At 49.3% G+C, this 19,093-nt stretch overlaps 1 protein-coding gene across 4 annotated transcripts in view; it reads left to right on the forward strand.

Moving 5' to 3' along the window:
• The first annotated feature begins 1,408 nt into the window (after positions 1 to 1,408).
• PHF2 (PHD finger protein 2) overlaps positions 1,409 to 19,093 on the forward strand; it is an 83,140-nt gene continuing 65,455 nt past the window's right edge. Inside the window, exon 1 of one of the 4 annotated variants that reach the window (XM_057413791.1) lies at positions 1,409 to 1,992. In XM_057413791.1, coding sequence (XP_057269774.1) covers positions 1,895 to 1,992 — 98 coding nt within the window. In that variant the 5' untranslated portion in view covers positions 1,409 to 1,894. The remainder of the gene's footprint in view (positions 1,993 to 19,093) is intronic. The other 3 variants (XM_057413790.1, XM_057413789.1, XM_057413788.1) reach the window with 3 other exon arrangements.

Consider the following 19,093-nt stretch of genomic DNA (forward strand, 5'->3'; position numbering starts at 1 on the left):
GATGGCCTTCTCTCTATAGAAAATCATAGAACTGATGTTATTTGCCCCCTGTAATTCCCCTTGTCCTCCACATGTGATTTCAGAGGACTTCTGTGGACTGATGAAAGAAGAGAAATGTCCATCTTTTTTTTGGCTCTAAGATAAATAGGTTTCCAAATGAGATGGATTCCAGATGCTGAATCCATCGTAAGTGGAATTAAAATCACACCTTGGTTGGGATTCCATTTGTTTGTACTTTGAAGGAAGCTCTAGCACTTCTCAGGGAAGCGTGCCAGTGGCTACCGAACACCCCTGGGACACTGGTCTCCTAAACACCCCACAGGACTATCACTTTAACCACCTTCAGCATCTCACTGTTGAGGGGGACCAAGGTTCTGCATCATCCATCTCAATGCAGAAGAACTTGAGGGTTCCTCTTTTTTTCTGCTGCTGCTGCTGTGCCATCTCCATCTGAGAGGAAGCTGGTGTCTGTGGGGTTGGGAGGTTCAGGGTACATGGATGTTACATGTCTCCATGTCCCTTGCAGCACACAGGCAGTATCCTCCTGCTTTGGTCCTTCATAGGCATGAGGGATTTATTTTTTACAAGGATTTATTTGTTTTACTTTCCACAAGGGCCTGTAGGGACAGGCCAAGGGGAATGGCTTTAACCTGCCAGAGGGGAGACTGAGATGAGCTCTTAGGCAGAAGCTCTTCCCTGTGAGGGTGCTGAGGCGCTGGCACAGGGTGCCCAGAGAAGCTGTGGCTGCCCCATCCCTGGCAGTGCTCAAGGCCAGGTTGGACACAGGGGCTTGGAGCAAGCTGCTCCAGTGGAAGGGGTCCCTGCCCCCAGGGGCAGGGGTTGGAGCTGGAGGAGCCTTAAGGAACCTTCCAACCCAACCCATTCTGTGATGCTCTTATTTTCACCCCCTTTAGGGCAGCAGCCCTGCTTGCAGTGGTGGAAGGGCTGCCACGGGCAGAGGTGAGTAACTTTAACAGGAGCAACACAATTCTACCAACTAAACCGAAGGTCATTATTTTTATTTCTCAACGAAAATCAGCACCCGTGCGCATTCGCAGGCCCGTGCCCGCCGTTACCACCGGGACCCCAGCCCCAGGCGTTATTGCTGCCGGCGGGGCAGCACCATACTTACAGCTACTTTCCAGCGTCCCTGCCCCGCGGTGGCTCGTCCTTCGAAGAGGGAGGGCTCCTGCGCTTCGCTTTTGCGGGCACACTTTTGGCGTCGCCCCGGTAGCATCACCCCGATAACGACCTTTGGAGTCCCCCCTCCGCCGGCCCCCAGCCCGGGGGCAGAGCCGCGCCTGGCCCGCTCTCCTCATACACCCCCGCGCTTCGGGGTGTAAACCCGCCCGGACGCCCCGAGCCCCCGGCGCCCGCCGAGCCCCGGCGGCGGCGGAGGAAAGGCGGCGGTGCTGGCAGCTGACGTAAGGACATTACGAGGCAAGGGCCACATTTCGGGTGTTGATGAGGAGCTCGGTACTGTACTGTCACCAGGGGGCACGCCACGGAGCGCATTTCGCCAAACATTTTGAATAAGAATCATTTAACAACAACAACAACAAAAAGCCCCGGCCCGGCCGGCGCTCGCGGAGCCGAAGGAGCCATGCAGCCAAACTTTGGGGAGCCCGGCGGCATTGTTGTTTTCCTGGCAGCGCCCGCCCGCCCTTGAGGAGCCGTACCTGCATTATCGGATATTTTTTATCTCTTTATTTTGTTTTCTCCCCCTCCTCCCACTCTCCAGCCCCCCCCCCCTTCCTTCTCCTCCTTCCCTCCGCGCCCGGGCTCGGCGCCCTCGCCGGCGCTCGGCGGGAGCAGCAGCCGAGGCGGCCCCGCGCAGCAGCCGCTGCCAGTCCCGCTCCGCCGGGCGCCCCGCCGCGCTCGGGAGGGAGCTAACATGGCGACGGTGCCCGTCTATTGCATCTGTAGGCTGCCCTACGACGTAACCCGCTTCATGATCGAGTGCGACGCCTGCAAGGACTGGTTCCACGGCAGGTAACACAAAGGCATCGGGCCTTTCCCCCCGCGTCCGCCGCGCTCCCGCCGCCCTTCGCCGCCGTTTCTCGCCGCGCAGCGCGGGGCGCGGAGCCGCCGCCGTGTGCAGTTTTCCAACAGGCCTTTTTGGAGAGCAGGAGCAGGAGGAGGAGCCACTGCCCGGCTCCCACCGCTCTCCCCCGCTGGAGATATTTTTTTGTGTGTGTTTTGTCAATTTTGCGGGATTTCCCGCACAAAGCCCCCCCCCCCCTCCCCTTTTCCCCCAGCCATGAGCGGGGCTCCGGTGTCACCGGGGCGGGGGGGGGCTTTGTGCTTGCTCGGGGAGGGGACGCTCCCTCCGCCCGCCCGGGCGATGGCACCGCGGCGCCGGGCTCTCGCAGCCGGGGTCCCGCACGGGGCCCGGTGCGGGCCGGGAGGGCGGCGGGCGCGGTGTCAGCGGGCTTCGGGGCGGCGGGCCGGGCCGCGGGGAGGATTCCGGGCACCCCCCCACCCCCCTCCGGTGCTCCGCGGCTCCCCGGGGTGGCGAGCGCGGGGCGGAGCGGGGGGCAGCCGGGGTGTTTCCCCGCTGACAGGGCTTCCATCGCCGCCAGCCCTGCGGCTTAACCCTTGGCGGGGCGGGCCGAGGGCTGAGCAGAGCGCGGCGGGGCCCAGCTCCAGCGGAGGGGCGGCGGGCGAGGCGAAACCGGGGCCGGGCGGGGCGAGCGCCTGCCCTGAGGCGGGGAGGGCCGGGCCGGGCAGACCCCGCGCGGCCAGAGCCCGCCCCGGAGCCCGGGCCGGGCACCCCCGCCCCGCCGGCATCTCCGCCGCGACCCGGCGGCCCTTCACGGGGGGCGGCTGCCCCCGACCACCGCCGCCGGCCCTGCCCGCCGAGGCCGGGGCCTGCTGTAGCGGCGGCGGCCGCCGGGCGGTGGGGAAGCGGCGGCGGGGGAGTGGGATCCGGAGAGGGGCGGGCCGGGGCGAGGACTCTCCTTTTCGGCTCGTTTCCCCCCAAACCGCCCTCGGGAGCGCCGGCGCGGCAGACAATGGGCGTGCGGCCGCGCTGGAGTTGGGGCGGCCGGGCGCAACTTCAGAGCGCGGTTGTTATTATTGTCTTCCTCCGGGAAACGGGGAAGTTGGTGGCCGGCGAGCCGAGAACTTTAAAATACACCGAACTGCCCGGGCAGCCGCTTGGGCACCGTCCTGCGGCGCGTCCCGGGCCGGCGGGGGTCCCCTTGGCCAGGGGAAGGTGAGGAGGAGGGCTGCCGGGGAGGAGGATGGCAGGTTGCTGGCTCTGCGGCAGTTCTCCGTGAGTGATGGAAAGTGCAAAAAGTGGAATTAAAATCCGGCAAACCACCTGGATGAGCGCGTTTTATGACAGGTATTCAGGAAGGTGAAGCCATAACTCTCCTTCGAGCGCCTCTGACAGTTGTTTCAAAATAGTTGGTGGAGGTGAAGGCCAGAAGCAGTGTCTGCTGCCACTGCAGCACGCAGATGCCGAGTAGGCCCTGGGTCAGCTGCAGATACTCCCCAAAACTACCCTTGCACCCCAAAAAACATTAAAGAACCTTTGCTGTGTTGCTGGGGTTGATGTTCTGCCAGCAAAATACTGAAATCAGTAGTTCTAGTGCCAGTGTTGGGTTCTCTATATGTGTGGTTCCGGCCGCGAGGCTTAAAGCAATTGTACTGGCCCGTGTGTCAGTTAAGACTTGGGTGCAGTTGAGAGGGTGAGGCTGATGTAGAGGCTGGAGAGAAGCTTCAAATGTGGCGTGCGTGAAACTTGGAAAACTTAAGAATGTGAAAAAATACAGATTTTTATGCAAAGTGGTGTCAGAGTGGGTTTGTGAAAGGAGAAACAGCAAAAGGAGTTAAGCTGCCTGCATACGCTGGTGAATTTTGATTAAAACAGATGAAAAGAGATCAGTTGTAGCTGATCAAGAAAACATTTCATGCGCAGTCAGGGGCAATAGCTTATGTAGGCACAAAGGTGTTTTACTTTGTGGTGTGCAGGGGCAGAATGGAGTTGTAGGTCTGTTGCAGGAGTGTTGTCCCCTTTTTGCTTAGCTCACGGAAGCATCCAGAGATTGATTCTAAAGAAAACTGAGGAGAAGGACACCTTCGACAGCGTCAGAACCTCAGATAATCGTATGAGAGAAGTTTGCGGAGTGATTGGATAGAAAACACTGGATACATGCCCCTGATTGCTTTTCCTGGTGTTCTGTGAACAAAGAAATATTCAACAAAGAAAAATAAATGTCAGGATTTAGTTGTATGAAATCGTCCTGTCCCTCTCTTAGACACTCATAGTACTCGTAGTGTCAGTGTTTATATGGAAACTGCTGCAACCAAACCCATGCAGGTTTGCAAGGCTCATACTGTTAAGGAGGCTTGTCCAGTTTTTTAATCATTTAACCCTACTTGTGTCTCTTTTTAACATGACGTACAGCATGTGTCTCAGAATAAAAAGTGTCATTTCTGTTCTGGGTGTATTCATGCTCCCTTTCTGACCAGGGTTTCCAGCTATTTCAATAAATGTTTTTCATGGTTTTATTCACTTGGCAGCCACAGTGTCCTTGTGTCTGAAGTTGGGTCTCATCCCTGTGGCAACTTCAGCAGCTGTGATAGTAAATGTTTATTCTAAAAAAATCAAATGTGTGTTAACCTTACTTAATGTGGGTTAGAAGTTGGAAATGGGGAGTTGGAGCCATAGCGTTTGGACTAGTGCTCTCCAGACCACTGCCAATGGTTTGATGATGTGCTGTTGACTACAGTTTGGAGCTCACTGCTCTCTGCTGCTTCCCAATACAGGTGCCAGAGGGAGGGATTCCGAGTTCTTCTGGGCTTTTAGATATCAGTAATCATTTTTATTACCATTTTCGGAGAGGATTTCTCTTGCAAAATGGTGTTTGAGCTTTCCATAGAAATCATGAGTTAATCCTGAGGAAGGTCTGAGTGGTCCCTCCCTGCGTGGCTGGGGAGGTGTTGCCTCAGAGTGCTCCCTGCTGTTGCCTGCCAGTTGCCATCATTGTGGTGGTGGGCCTGCATGCAGTGAAATTGCTGCGTTGGACCGTATGGCTGGATTGATCCATACTCCTGATGGATAGAGATAAGGCGTCTGTGTTGGTTTTGTAAGTCAGTGGACTTTGGTAGCCTTGCCCATGTGGTGGTGTTGCTGATCTATAAGAAGAAAGGGTAAAGAACCTGTCATTGCTGGCTCTGTCCTTTTCTTTCCAAAAGCTGTCTGCATCCTTCTCTTACAACTCCATGTTGTAACAAGCCATCACCCAAGAGCCTGGAACACTGTTCATGAAGTGTGTTGAGCTATGGAGCCACCAGCATGTTTGCAGAATGCTGATTGTGACTTCTCCTTAAATTGAGTTTCATCATTTCGTGCTTCCCCTTTGCCTGAACAGCTTGAGACAAGCAGCTGCAAGCTCCGTCTGGAGAGGATGGAGATGATCTTATGGCAAAAGGAAAATAGTGCTAAAGCAGACAGGGGTGGTTAGACTCCTCTTTTGTGAGGAGCCTATGTTCTTTGATGTGGCTCTTTGGTCTGATGAAATCCCACACATCTCAACTGCTCCTAGACCTTTGCTGTAAAAAACCAACCTCAGTGGTCTGTGTTTTCCTGGCTCCTCAGTCATTCTGTCATAGCATGTCTGTGTTATGTCCCCAGATCCTGGGTCCCTTCCTGAACGGGAGCTCCTGGCATCGTCCTGCATGTTGCCCAGTGGCAGGACTGCAGGCAAGAGCAGTAGCTGGGGTTGTAGGTGCTGCTCTGCTGTAAAGCCTGTCGATGTGCGAGATGGCTTTTTGGTACTTAGAGGAGGCCAGGAGAAGAGGAATAGGGAGTTGCATCATGTGCTGATGGATCAGCAGGTGCCCAGCCACTCTGCTGCCTCACCAGTGGGCCTGGATGGACAAACAGCCTTGTACTGGCTGCGCTGAAGGCCGGAGGAGATGTTTTCTGTGTCAGCTGCTGTGCAGGCTTATATTAGATGAGGTGGGACAAGACAGCCCATTGGCTTGGTGGAGCGGTATGGGCAAAGCATGTTACGGTTGTGCTGTGCAAAGAGCAATGCCTTCTCCTCTGCTCTGGTGACAGTGCTAGCCATGCTCTATGAGTCTGTGCGTGGCTCAGGAGCTGCTGGCTCCAGGGACACCTTGAGTCCCTTTGCTCTTCAGTCTCTTTTCTGCCGTTGCAAGCACAAGGGCTGGTTTGCTGACAGGTTCGGGATGTAAACTGCTGAGGGTTGGAGCAGGTCATGTTTTAACAACAGGTCTGCATGGGTCTTGTCTCTTACAGGAGTGTTACGGAATGACAGAATCCCAGACTGGTTTGGGTTGGAAGGGACCTTAAAGCTCACCCAGCTCCAACCCCTGCCACGGGCAGGGACACCTTCCACTTGCTCCAAGCCCCTGTGTCCAACCTGGCCTTGAACACTGCCAGGGATGGGGCAGCCACAGCTTCTCTGGGCACCCTGTGCCAGCGCCTCAGCACCCTCCCAGGGAAGAGCTTCTGCCTAAGAGCTCATCTCAGTCTCCCCTCGGGCAGGTTCAAGCCATTCCCCTTGGCCTGTCCCTACGGGCCCTTGTCCCAAGCCCCTCTCCAGGTTTCCTGCAGCCCCTTTAGGCACTGGAGCTGCTCTTAGGTCTCCCCTTCAGGAGCCTTCTCTTGTCCAGGCTGCCCCAGCCCAGCTCTCTCAGCCTGGCTCCAGAGCAGAGCTGCTCCAGCCCTCGCAGCATCTCCGTGGCCTCCTCTGGCCTCACTCCAGCAGCTCCACATCCCTCTTGTGCTGTTGCCCCAGAGCTGGATCAGAGCTGCAAGGGGGGGGGTCTCCACAGACAGAACCTGATGTTCAAGCAAGTCAAGTCCTTTTGTACACGTTTGTTCCACTAGAAATCTGTACCTGGTTACTCATTGCAGCTGTAGGTGAAAGAAAGTAAATTATTTTCTCTGCCGCGGATATTCTGTTACTAGTTCTTACCACATAGACCAGTTGATATGGGGTGGGATCAAACAATCACTTGCTAAATAAAGTAACAAGTATTTTTGTATTTGTTTTTCCACCCTATGAGTATTTAAACTTTGATACTAATTGTCCCAAGTGCAGCTGAAGTAAGTGACTTAGTAAAATTGCAAAAGTTTTACTTATCTAGAAGTATTTCATGCTGTTGCCACAGCAGCATAAAATTATGATTTCAAGGCCAGGTTGGGCAGAGCCTTGGGTGACACGGTTTAGTGTGAGGTGTCCTCACCCATGGCTGGGGGGTTGGAACTGGATGATCTTAAGGTCCTTTCCAACCCTAACTATTCTGTGATTCTATGATTCTGTTCTATCATGAGAGTTAATCCAGGTGCTTCGGTGCTTAGAATGATCTCTGGCTGGGTTAGGAAAAGCACTTGTCTGTTACACTGCAAAACTGAAGTATTGTGTATGGGGAGATTCTGCCCTCCCACTGGAGTGTTCAGCATTGTCCTGTTTAATGCAGGCCTGGTTTTGCATGGCAGCATTGCAGTCCTCTCTTTTCCATAGGCTAATCTCGAGCTGTGGCCATATTTGTAAAAAATTTTAAGATGAGGATAATTCTAAAAATATGGTGCTGTTTGCTTTAGTGTTATCACAGTGGAGGGAGTTACGCAGGTTAACTATACGATGCCCAGCGTGATTGTCTTTAGTGTGTGCGAGTTCAGATAGGGACGCGGTAAGTTCTTTCAGTAACTCAATATTTAAGATTATTCCATGTTTTCCTGAAGATTTATACTCAGTGATATACTGGGGGATTGCCCAGAGGAGCTACCGTGGATGAGCTTTGCTAATACCTCTACCAGAACACTGTCCCTTCCGCTCTGTCTCAGCAGAAAGAGAAACCCAAGTTGGTTAGAACTGATTCTGCAGAGCCCACGAAGCATGCCAGTTATCCTCAGTAAAGTGTCCACAAGGACACTTCAATGGGTATTGTTTGCCTTGGAGGGAGCACAACCCAGACAAACCAAGACAACGATTTTTTTTTCCTTTTTTAAAAAATATGAGTTGTCAGTGTGGAATGTGGAGAAGATCTGACCTTAAGATAAAACTGCTAAAATGCTTCTTGTCTTCAGGTTGAAATCGCTGCCATTTTAATCCTCCAGTAGCATACCATTATTTACACTATATATTGAAAGTTGTTCAGAGAACCTAAGAGGCTTTTTTCATTTTAGATCTATTTAATATCTTTTAAAAAGTTCTTTTTTTTTCATGTCTGGGGCTGCAGAGATGTAAAAACACGGGGCATACGCGTCCCAGAACTGATGCTGGGTTTGGGGCCTCGGACTGTTATGTGGTCCCCCAGTGATGATTGACACCAACTTCCCAAGCATTGGGAATCTGGTGGATGGTAAAGCAAGTTGGTTTTGCATGTGCCAGCCCTTGTGTTCCTTGTCCTTTGGCATGGCTAAATCAGCTTCTTGTCTTACCATTTCACATCCATTTGTGCTCTGAGAAGGAGCTTGAGGTTCAGAATGGAAATATGTCAGAGTTTTAGTATGCCATTAAAACTTGAAGTTGACCTCAGAGAGTCTCCTGGGCCACTACAGTATAAATCACAGCTGCAGGAATACTTTGCAAGTGTTTGTTAAAAGTATAGTCTCAATTTGGGTCGCAGATTTCTAAATACGAAGTTTTATCTGCAGTTGTGTCTGCAGAGAAAATAGGCTAAAGGGTTGAAAGCCTGTACTGGGTGAAGATTAAAAGGGTTGAATATTAAAAAAAAAGAAGCTTGCATGGAAACTGAAGTTCACCCTTCACTTTTCCACGGTGGTATTGTAAAGCTGACATCCCCAGGATAAACACTTGGCATAGTGCTCAATCCTGAATGGTAGGATAGGCTCCGTGTTTAGGTATCCATGGAAAAAGTGCATCAGCTTCCCCATTTCTGAGTCTCCTGTCCTCTTCTGAGCCACTGCCCAAGTAGTGGACAGGTTTCCAATGGATGCCCATGCAGCACCTAGGTCTGCAAAGCTGGCTTCGAAGCCCAACAGACATTTTTCTTTTGATCAGTTCTCTGCTCTAGGACTGAGCATCACTCTTAGAGACCTCTAGGTTTACAGTGCCTGGGTGTCTTCTGTTTAAACTTTCTCCTTAGAACACCTCAAGGTTTCAGTTTGAAAAAGTGTAACTAAGACTGAGTCTAGTTGTGAAAAGAACTGATTACTCCAGTTTATGCAAAGAGAAGTTTTAAGTAGCATGAGCGCTTAGCTGGCCTGAACATGGAGGTTTTGCTGTGTCAGCTCAGAAATCATGGAGTTATTCTCCAAATTAAAGTATGCTTTAGAAAATACAACTCTAAGTAATACTAAGTGTGGACAGTAACGTGGGAAGAGCTGGTCTACAAGTATGTTGCTTGGTGCACTGGTACCTGAGAGTATGTATAGAAGACGGAAGGGTGTTGTATATAAGGATTCTTTTAATTTAAGAGGGGTTTTGCACAGATTTTGCCTCTGAAAGGATAAAATATTATGAAGATTAAGCACAATTTTTGTTTAATAAAAAAAGGAACATTAGAAAAAGAGTATGAATTAAGGAGTGCCCTTCAGCATCCTGAACCTTTAGCTCCATTGTGTTTGGTGAGCAGTCCTACAAGCACCCAAGTGCCTGTTCATTTCAGTAGTAGTGGAACTGCACCCTTACCAGGTGCTGGCTCTTAATATAATAAAATAAAGCAGTGTCAGAACAGAAAAATCAGTGGGAATTGGTTCCCTGGGGCTTTGTCTTTACTGCTGAATAGCTCTAGAATAAAGGAAATAATGAAGGGACTTTTGATAAGGTCCTGTAGGGACAGGACAAAGGGGAATGGCTTTAACCTGCCAGAGGGGAGACTGAGATGAGCTCTTAGGCAGAAGCTCTTCCCTGTGAGGGTGCTGAGGCGCTGGCACAGGGTGCCCAGAGAAGCTGTGGCTGCCCCATCCCTGGCAGTGTTCAAGGCCAGGTTGGACACAGGGGCTTGGAGCAAGCTGCTCTAGTGGAAGGTGTCTCTGCCTGTGGCAAGGGGTTGGAACTGATGAGGTCTAAGTACCTTCCAGCCCAAACCAGTCTGTGACTCTCTAATATAAAGGTGTGCTGTTGCAGCACTAGGGTGCTTTTTTTTTTTTTTTTTTGTGAAAATCACCTGGAGTTTTCATAGTAACCATTTTATGCGTCTTATCTGTGGCTGGGAACACTGTCATATGGGTATGTATTAGAAAATCTAATACTTGCTGAGTGAGATGGATAATAATTCCTTTCTAGATATTTGTTTGAAAAAGCTAAGCCTGTGCCCAATCTATTTTAGGGCATTATGCACAATCTATTTTAGGATGTTCCCTAGCTGTTTCTTACACCTGAATACCGTCCATGTGGAATTTAATGGCAATAACAAAGTGTTTAGCACATTTTACAAGATCTGTCATGTGGACTTGCTCCTGAGGGGATTTTCCCCCCCTCCATGTAATGACTGAGTAGCTCAGACCCTCCTGAAGAATACTCTCTGAAGGACAGTGGTGTCCCTGTGATCATAGTCTCTGGTAGTGTGGTGGGATCAGACTACAGCTTTGCTTGGGTGCTTGGTGCTCTACAGCCCTGGGATCCCAGCCCTGGATGCTTCTTACCTGGTGAGGGGTGGTTTTCCTCTGGTCTCAGAGAGTGCAAACCCTTCCTATTGAGCCTTTGGGTAAAGTTGGCTGACAACGTGTGAAGGACCCCCAGCCAGCAGCCCAGGAAGGAGTTCCTGTCTTTGCTTCCTCCCAGTCACATCCCCAAGGAATGATCAGTGACACATATCTTGATGAGGCCATGGCTTAGTAATGTGTCTAGAGACCTGAGGAGGTGTGAGGACACCAAGTTGCACTGTGGTGTTCATGTGCTTACAGTGGCACAGTTAACTGGTGCAAGCCTCTAATTGGATAGTCCACAGGTTTTAGTATCTTATCAGTTAGTTTTAGCGAGTAGTTGAGAAAAGCAGGAAGTTAAGCAATAGTGTATTTTGACCAAAAAAAAAAAAAAAAGATTGTAAAAACAAGAATGTATTTAAATTTTCTATTTGCAGTTGTTAATGTGATCATCTAGAACTGTGTGAGGTGAGAGCAGTTGGAGTTACAGTTGCCCTTTTGTTTGTGTTTAATGGCTTATGGATTTCATTGTGTTTTCCTCTTTCAGCAAAAAAATGAGGTACATTTACTCTCAGGGAGAGCATTTTTCCTTGAAGTTTTCATGAGGCCCTTAGTGACGTGGTTTAGTGGTGGCCTTGACAGTGCTGGGGTAAAGGTTGGACTTGATGAGCTTAAAGGTTTTTTCCCAACCCGTTGATTCTGTAATTCTATGCTCTGGCTTACTGAAAGGATGCAACCAGTGAAAAAAAGAAATGAGATATTTCTACAAGGAGTCATTAGTTGTGATTTTTTTGTTAAACCTCCTTTTTGCTGTTAACACCTCAATGGAAGGTGATGGAAATGTGGAAACTGTCAGGAACATTGCTTCTGTGTCGTATGTGCCACTCTTTTATCTGGAAAAGCTGGATTTGATATGGCCAAATTATAATGATTAAAAAAAACCAAACCCTAATAAATGTATACTCATTGTTCTAAAAAAATAGATCCTCCTGTGCTCCTTTGGCACAATGACACCTTGTCTGCACTGTGTGTGAACAGCAGACTGGTCTTAGGTGATCAGATGATATCTTTGGTTTTGGGGGGCTTTGCACATGGAGCACACATGGTTACGGTATGCATTTGCGATTGCTCATGTGTATAAAAATACACTCATTAAGTGTGAGCCATGTGGTTGTGATTTACCCTTCCAGCTCGGGTCTGTGTTGCTCCTGTGACGATGCTGAACAGTGTCCCATTGTGCGTGCCTAGCACTGGGCACTGCACAGGCCTCTGCCTTCTACTGCCAGATACAACAAAGGCTGCAAATGGTTTTCATTATGGTTTTAGATGAACGTAGAATAACGGGGGAGCACATGAAACAGCCAGTGGTCGTCACTGGGGAATACAATCCCCACAGTCAGAACATGAGCAATATTCAATCCCCTCTATTGACCATCTCACCAAACCTCTGGATCGAGGCAGGAGGAGGAAACAAAAGGGCTTAAACTTCTACTGCTCTTTGGCCTGTGTCTAAACAAGTGCAGCATCACCTGGATCACCCTATAACCATTTCTGATTTTCTTTCTCTGCATTCATGATCACTGAATACCCTTAAATACAATTGCAGCAGTTGCTATGGAATGTAAAATTAGAGTGTATCTGGTGTACTTTCCTTTTTTTCCTTTTTTTTTTTTTTTGGTAAAATGTGCCGTTTATTGGCTGGAATTAGTTGAAGCAGGACCATTTGAACCTCTAGCTCCTTACAGACTGCTATAGGCAAAGCATATGAGTTCCTACACCAGAAATATTTCTTGTGGAATCAAAGAATGCTGTTGTGGTGAAGAATCCTGCTGGATACCTGAGTGAATCGTAGAATCCCAGGCTGGTTTGGGTTGGGAGGGACGTCAAAGCTCATCCAGTTCCAACCCCCTGCCACGGGCAGGGACACCTTCCACTAGAAGGTGCTTGCTCCAAGCCCAAGCTTGCTCCAAGCCCAAGCTTGCTCCAAGCCCAAGCTTGCTCCAAGCCCCTGTGTCCAGCCTGGCCTTGAACACTGCAGAGCTGCTCCAGCCCTCACAGCATCATCATGGCCATCAAATATTGCAAAGGTCACTGATGCAGACTTGGCACCCAGTGTCAGTCAGTGCCTGACAGAAGGGAAGGAAAGGAGATGCCTCTAACAGCAAATTCAGATTCGGAGGCAGCTCGAGTCGTCAGCCGGCTGTCAGGGTGGAAGCCCAGCAAATACAGACCACAGTACTGTTCCAGACATTCCCCATCTCCTGGTCTTCTCCTGGCATTCTCCTCCAGAACAACTTCCACTCCTCTTCCTCTTACAGAGATAAACTATTAATTTTCTTCATTGTGTTACATATTACATTTAAAATATCAATGTACTAATTAATGTGCCTGCATGAGAAAGAGTTAAACCAGACTCAACCACAGAGCAGTTAACTGCCTTGACCAAAACTCAGGAGGAAAGGAGCAAAGCCAGTGATGAAACCTTGTCCCATCTCCCTGTCCTCTGCATTTATGTCTGTGTCTGACTAGTATGTCTCGTAATACAAATGGCAAGAATTTAACAGAGACCTGACTGTAACAGTTTTCTCAGCAGCTTTAAATCCAGACTATCTTTATGCTCCACAATTGTACAAAACACACTGAAGTCACGGCAGATCACCTCCAGGCTGCACTGCACCCTGCATTTCAACCAGAGCACCAGGCACACTGCAACAACAGATCAAAGTGCTGAATGACCAAGGAAAGCATAAAGAAACACATAATTTCCCCCCCTAAACTAAGCTTTTAGTTTATAGCGTGGAACAGGAGTTAGTATTACAAAATCCAGTCTGGGCAAGTCACCACAAAGCCCTCCAATGGCTGCTGTGACCACAGCACCACCTTGGCCTCACCATAGAAGATACCTGCTCACCCCTGAGCACGATGCTGGGTCATTGGCTCTAAAGAAGTTCAATACATCATTATTTGGGAGCCTAGAGAATTGCTTACACGGGACCTGTTGGAGCGAGGCCAGAGGAGGCCACGGAGCTGCTGCAAGGGCTGGAGCAGCTCTGCTCTGGAGCCAGGCTGAGAGAGCTGGGCTGGGGCAACCTGGGCAAGAGAAGGCTCCTGAAGGGGAGACCTGAGAGCAGCTCCAGTGCCTAAAGGGGCTGCAGGAAACCTGGAGAGGGGCTTGGGACAAGGGCCTGTAGGGACAGGCCAAGGGGAATGGCTTTAACCTGCCAGAGGGGAGACTGAGCTGAGCTCTTAGGCAGAAGCTCTTCCCTGTGAGGGTGCTGAGGCGCTGGCACAGGGTGCCCAGAGAAGCTGTGGCTGCCCCATCCCTGGCAGTGCTCAAGGCCAGGTTGGACACAGGGGCTTGGAGCAAGCTGCTCTAGTGGAAGGGGTCCCTGCCTGTGGCAAGGGGTGGGACTGGATGAGCTTTAAGGTCCCATCCAACACAAACCATTCTATGATTTCTACATTGCAGAAGCCCAGCAAACTTGTAATTGCGTGCAGCCTTCCCTTATTACTTGGTATCTTCAAGGCAGAATGTGTGTCTTGAACACGCTGCGCTCCTTTGCAGCTTGGCAGTGATATGGCATAGCAGATAACTGACAATCCACTGTGAGTTTCTGAGTGTGTGTCAGAATATTTAGCTCTTGTAGTATGTGCTATCTGAATCAACAAATCTGTGTGTAAGTTGCAGTTTCTGGAATGCTGCTGTCAGAGATGTGGGTAATGTCATTTGCTTGCTCTTCTGGGGATTTTTGGATTTCATTTGGGGTTTCGTTTTTTCTCAGCAAAAGTTACCTGATTTTACTTCTTAGGTAACTCAGAGGTTAGATGACATCAGCTGTGTTTTCCTCCTGCACATTCACTGCTCACTGTAACAGGAAACCCCCATGACCTGGTTCACAGGTGATGTGATTGTGTTCTTTGCATTTTCAAGTTGAATGCAGTCCATGGTCCTTGTTGGGTGACGTGGGTATTGCTACAGATGTTTGAATTCCAGATTAATTTGATGTTTTCAAGCTGTATCATGTGGGGGGTAGGTAAGAAAATTGGTGTCCGTAGGGTGGCCCTGGTGACATAGCATACACACATACACCATAGCACTTGCAGCCCAGAACCCCCCCTGTGCTGGGCTGCACCCCAGAGCGTGAGCAGCAGCTCAGGGAGGGGATCCTGCCCCTCTGCTGTGCTTTTGGGAGATCCCCCCTGCAGCCCTGATCCAGCTCTGGGGCAGCAGCACAGGAGGGACGTGGAGCTGTTGGAGAGAGCCCAGAGGAGGCCATGGAGATGCTGCGAGGGCTGGAGCAGCTCTGCTCTGGAGCCAGGCTGAGAGAGCTGGGCTGGGGCAGCCTGGAGAAGAGAAGGCTCCTGAAGGGGAGACCTGAGAGCAGCTCCAGTGCCTAAAGGGGCTGCAGGAAACCTGGAGAGGGGCTTGGGACAAGGGATGTAGGGACAGGCCAAGGGGAATGGCTTTAACCTGCCCGAGGGGAGACTGAGATTGCACTTTAGAGTGGCTGGCTCCCTCCTGGGTTCCAGGTCTTGGTTGTGCCACAGGTCTTCAAAGGGACAGAAGTTTCACAGGGAGTGTCACAGGCACTTCAGGAAGGATGGAGTACCTGAGGGGAACCCAGCCTGAGAGGACTGAAAGCGTTCTCACTTTAGGTAAGGTTTTATCTTTGAGGAGAGCAAGGCTGAACTCTAATTCTGTGTTGATAAGCCACTCGAAGGAAAACAATATTAACATTTTGTCATGTTTGTAAAAAGGCATAAAAGCTGTCTGGAGAAAAAGAAAAAATGTATTAGAATCACAGAATAGCTTGGTTGGAAGGGACCTTCAAATCTCATCTAGTCCAACCCCCTGCAATGAGCAGGGACATCTTCAGCTAGAGGAGGCTGCCCAGAACCACATCCAGTCTGGTCTTAAATATCTCCAGGAATGGTGCATCTACCAGCTCTCTGGGCAACCTGTGCCACTGTGTTACCACCCACACTGTAAGCAGTTTCTTCCTCATGTCCAGCCTGACTCTTCCCTCTTTTAGTTTAAAACCATTCCCATATAATAACTTAGGTAGCTTTGGAAATAAGTGCCACTGGTAACAGTTTGCATCTTCCTACTCTTTTTCTATATGAGTTCCAGTAAATGTATCATCTTGCTATGTGCCACACAATCTGTAAATTATAATTTTAAAATTATAATTTTAAGGAATAATGTTAAACATAAATATAATGTTAATTGCGCTTAGGAATATGTGTCAGAAAGAAAACAACACTTCATCCAAGACTTAGCAGAAGCATAGCAAAGTCTCAGTACCATGTGCTAGGTGGCGTAGGCTGAAAGACCCAAAGGCTCCAGGTGTATGAACAATAAGAGCTACTCACTGTGTCCATGGAGACATTTAAGCCACAGCTCACAATGTAACATGATTACATTTTTTTACAGTTCTTTGGTAAGTGGAAGTCTGCTCCATAAATTGTGTACAGTGTTTGTGGGTTTGCAGGCTGAAGCAAACTGCTGCAGTTTACAGCAAATAGCAATTTACAACAGTGCAGCATCACACCCGTAACAACGTGCAGTCTCCAGAGCACCTTCTTTACTAATGGCGCCGAGTGCTGCTGTGTATTTTAGGTCCTGTTAGTGCTCCTCCACAGTTCAAAACAACATGTTGTTAAGAAATATTTCAGGGTTCCCATGTCAGTTTGGACCAAATCAGTTGCTCAAATGGGATGTTTGCGCTTCCCAACACATTTGAGTGATTTGAAAGTAGACTAAAAATTACAGGAGGCTGCAACATGTGTTTCCTATTGGAAACTAATCAGTGTTTTGTTATTATTTGCTGATACTGGCATCATATGAAACTTAAGGAAATCAGTTTTAGACAGTCTGCTTTGAATATTATTTCTTATATGTGTTTTCAGATCTACTTTTTGAACGTTTTCTGCTTTTAAATGACACCAACCCACATAAAAGATTTGATAAGGAGAAAGATGAAAAGCATCATCTTAAACACTCATCAGATGAAAAGCATCATCTTAAAACTAGTTTGGCTGCCAGAAGACAACCATTATGGCCCATGAATGTGACCTTATGGCCACTTTTGAAGCTTGTCTTTTGCTTTCCATTCAGACTGCAGAAAATATTACTAGATTTTATCTGTTCTGGCTGGCCAAGACAGGTTTTGCAGCACTATCAAACAGGTAGTGAACAAAGAGATGAAAATGAACAAAGACACAGGAGTAAACAGGTACACTGGGGAGTGAGGAGTAGGAACATTTTTTTAAGAGTTGCTAAGACCTACATTGAGATACTATTCTCATAGAATCCCAGAATCCCAGACTGGTTTTGGTTGAAGGCACCTTTAAGCTCCTCCAGCTTCAACCCTTGCCACGGGCAGGGACCCCTTCCACTGGAGCAGCTTGCTCCAAGCCCCTGTGTCCAACCTGGCCTTGAACACTGCCAGGGATGGGGCAGCCACAGCTTCTCTGGGCACCCTGTGCCAGCGCCTCAGCACCCTCACAGGGAAGAGCTTCTGCCTAAGAGCTCAGCTCAGTCTCCCCTCTGGCAGGTTAAAGCCATTCCCCTTGGCCTGTCCCTACATCCCTTGTCCCAAGCCCCTCTCCAGGTTTCCTGCAGCCCCTTCAGGCACTGGAGCTGCTCTCAGGTCTCCCCTTCAGGAGCCTTCTCTTGTCCAGGCTGACCCCAGCCCAGCTCTCTCAGCCTGGCTCCAGAGCAGAGCTGCTCCAGCCCTTGCAGCAGCTCCGTGGCCTCCTCTGCCCTTACTCCAACAGCTCCACGTCCCTCCTGTGATGTTGCCCCAGAGCTGGATCAGGGCTGCAAGGGGGGTTTCCTCGGAGCACAGCAGAGGGGTACTGTTCCCTCCCTTGACGTTCTGCTCACACTGTGGGAGTGCAGCCCGGAGTGCAGGTGGCAGTTTTGGGTTTTGTTTGTCTGGGATTTCTTTGGGTGGTGTTTGGGATTTGTTGTTGTTGTTGTTTTGGGTCTTTTTACTGGGGAAACCTCAGCAGTGTCACTGTCGAAGTGCTGGCAGCAGCCGGTGCTAGGGTGGTGGGCTCAGCTGCTAGGCAGGGGTGCTGCTGCCCGGGGCCGTGTTGGCCGTGCGTTTCCCAAAAAAGGGTCAGGGAACTTGGTTTCTGTTTAAAATTCATGGTTAAATCAAATTCTGAAATGTACTGAATTTAGGAGTTCTTTCCTCCATGTATTTAGGGGAGGTTTGAGTCTGTCAGGTGCCCTGAGAACCCCTGCTCCTTCCCACTGTTTCTTTGCTTTAGCTTACATTTCGGTTTAGGCAAACTTACTACGTAGACTATCTGTGTGTTACTTGGGAAGTCTGTTTAAACTTCGGCTTTACACAATAGGTGTGACTTTCACAAGTGTTGGGTATCACTGCTTCTGTACGAGCAGCTGCGAGACCAGCAGTTCCTTCTGGCTTCTGGTTAGACCATCACATGCTGAACAGTTTTGTAAATCCCACCACATGTCTTCCTGGGTTAAAATGAGCATGAACCTCTCCTCCCACCTTGGGAAATCAGAATCCCCATCCCTGCAGGCCTGGCTGCACTCAAGCTGTGTTTCTCACATGAGTAAGCTCCAGTTCGCCTCTGTGTCCTAAGAACAGCACTGTCCACTGAGTCTGGCTCTAAGACTTACTCCCTAAATAGAGCTTAAAAGAATAGTTTTGTGCAATGTAATGTTCATTTATAGTGAATTAATTTTCTAGGATTCACTTAGAGATCCCTGGGATGTTGCCCACCTGCAGTGCCTGATTGGCTACTGGTGTTTGCAAGGCATCATGTCTTTGGATGAGATGCTGTTGTGACATCTGTGATGAACAACTACTGCAACGAGCAACTGCTGCAAATAGGTGTTGAAATGTATATACTCTGAAATTGCTGCTGATCAATGATGAACCCCAAATGATGCAGCACACAGAAGGAATCCACACAGCAGCAGTGCCATGGGATCTGTTTCAGTAAATAGAAGTTCTGCCAAAGTCAAGGGGGAGCAAAAGAGCCCCATCATCTAGCCTTAATCATCAACCTGTTACATCATACAGCTTCCAAAAGTGAAATCGATCCATTTGCAGACCAGGAAAGAAAACAGTAGTACCTGTTAGCTGGTGAAGAGTGTGCATTTAGGGCTGAGTTACCAGGTGGAGCAAATTACTGTGAGTCCATGGACCAAAAAGGACCTAATTTCATACCAGCCCAATGATTAGTCTGAATGTCTGACCCTAGGAAACCCGTGTGCTTTATGCCTCTGGATAGTATAAATACTACTGTCATGTTTCTAAACATGCAGGTTTGCCTTTGTTCCCTCTATCTTGTATGTTATCCATCATTCTGAGACATATGTGCTATCTGCTCTATCAAAGGAGATGTACCATCTCCGTGATGTTGTCTCCAGCCATCTTCTATTGTCATTAGTTTTAATATAGCAAGTTCTTCATAAATAAAACAGTGAAAATCATTCACTTTCCTTCTCCCCTT

The sequence above is a fragment of the Pezoporus wallicus genome, unplaced genomic scaffold, assembly GCF_028554395.1.
Source record: "Pezoporus wallicus isolate ANWC-B61680 ecotype Strahan unplaced genomic scaffold, APGP_CSIRO_Pwel_v1 contig_8649, whole genome shotgun sequence".
Taxonomy (NCBI): domain Eukaryota; kingdom Metazoa; phylum Chordata; class Aves; order Psittaciformes; family Psittacidae; genus Pezoporus; species Pezoporus wallicus.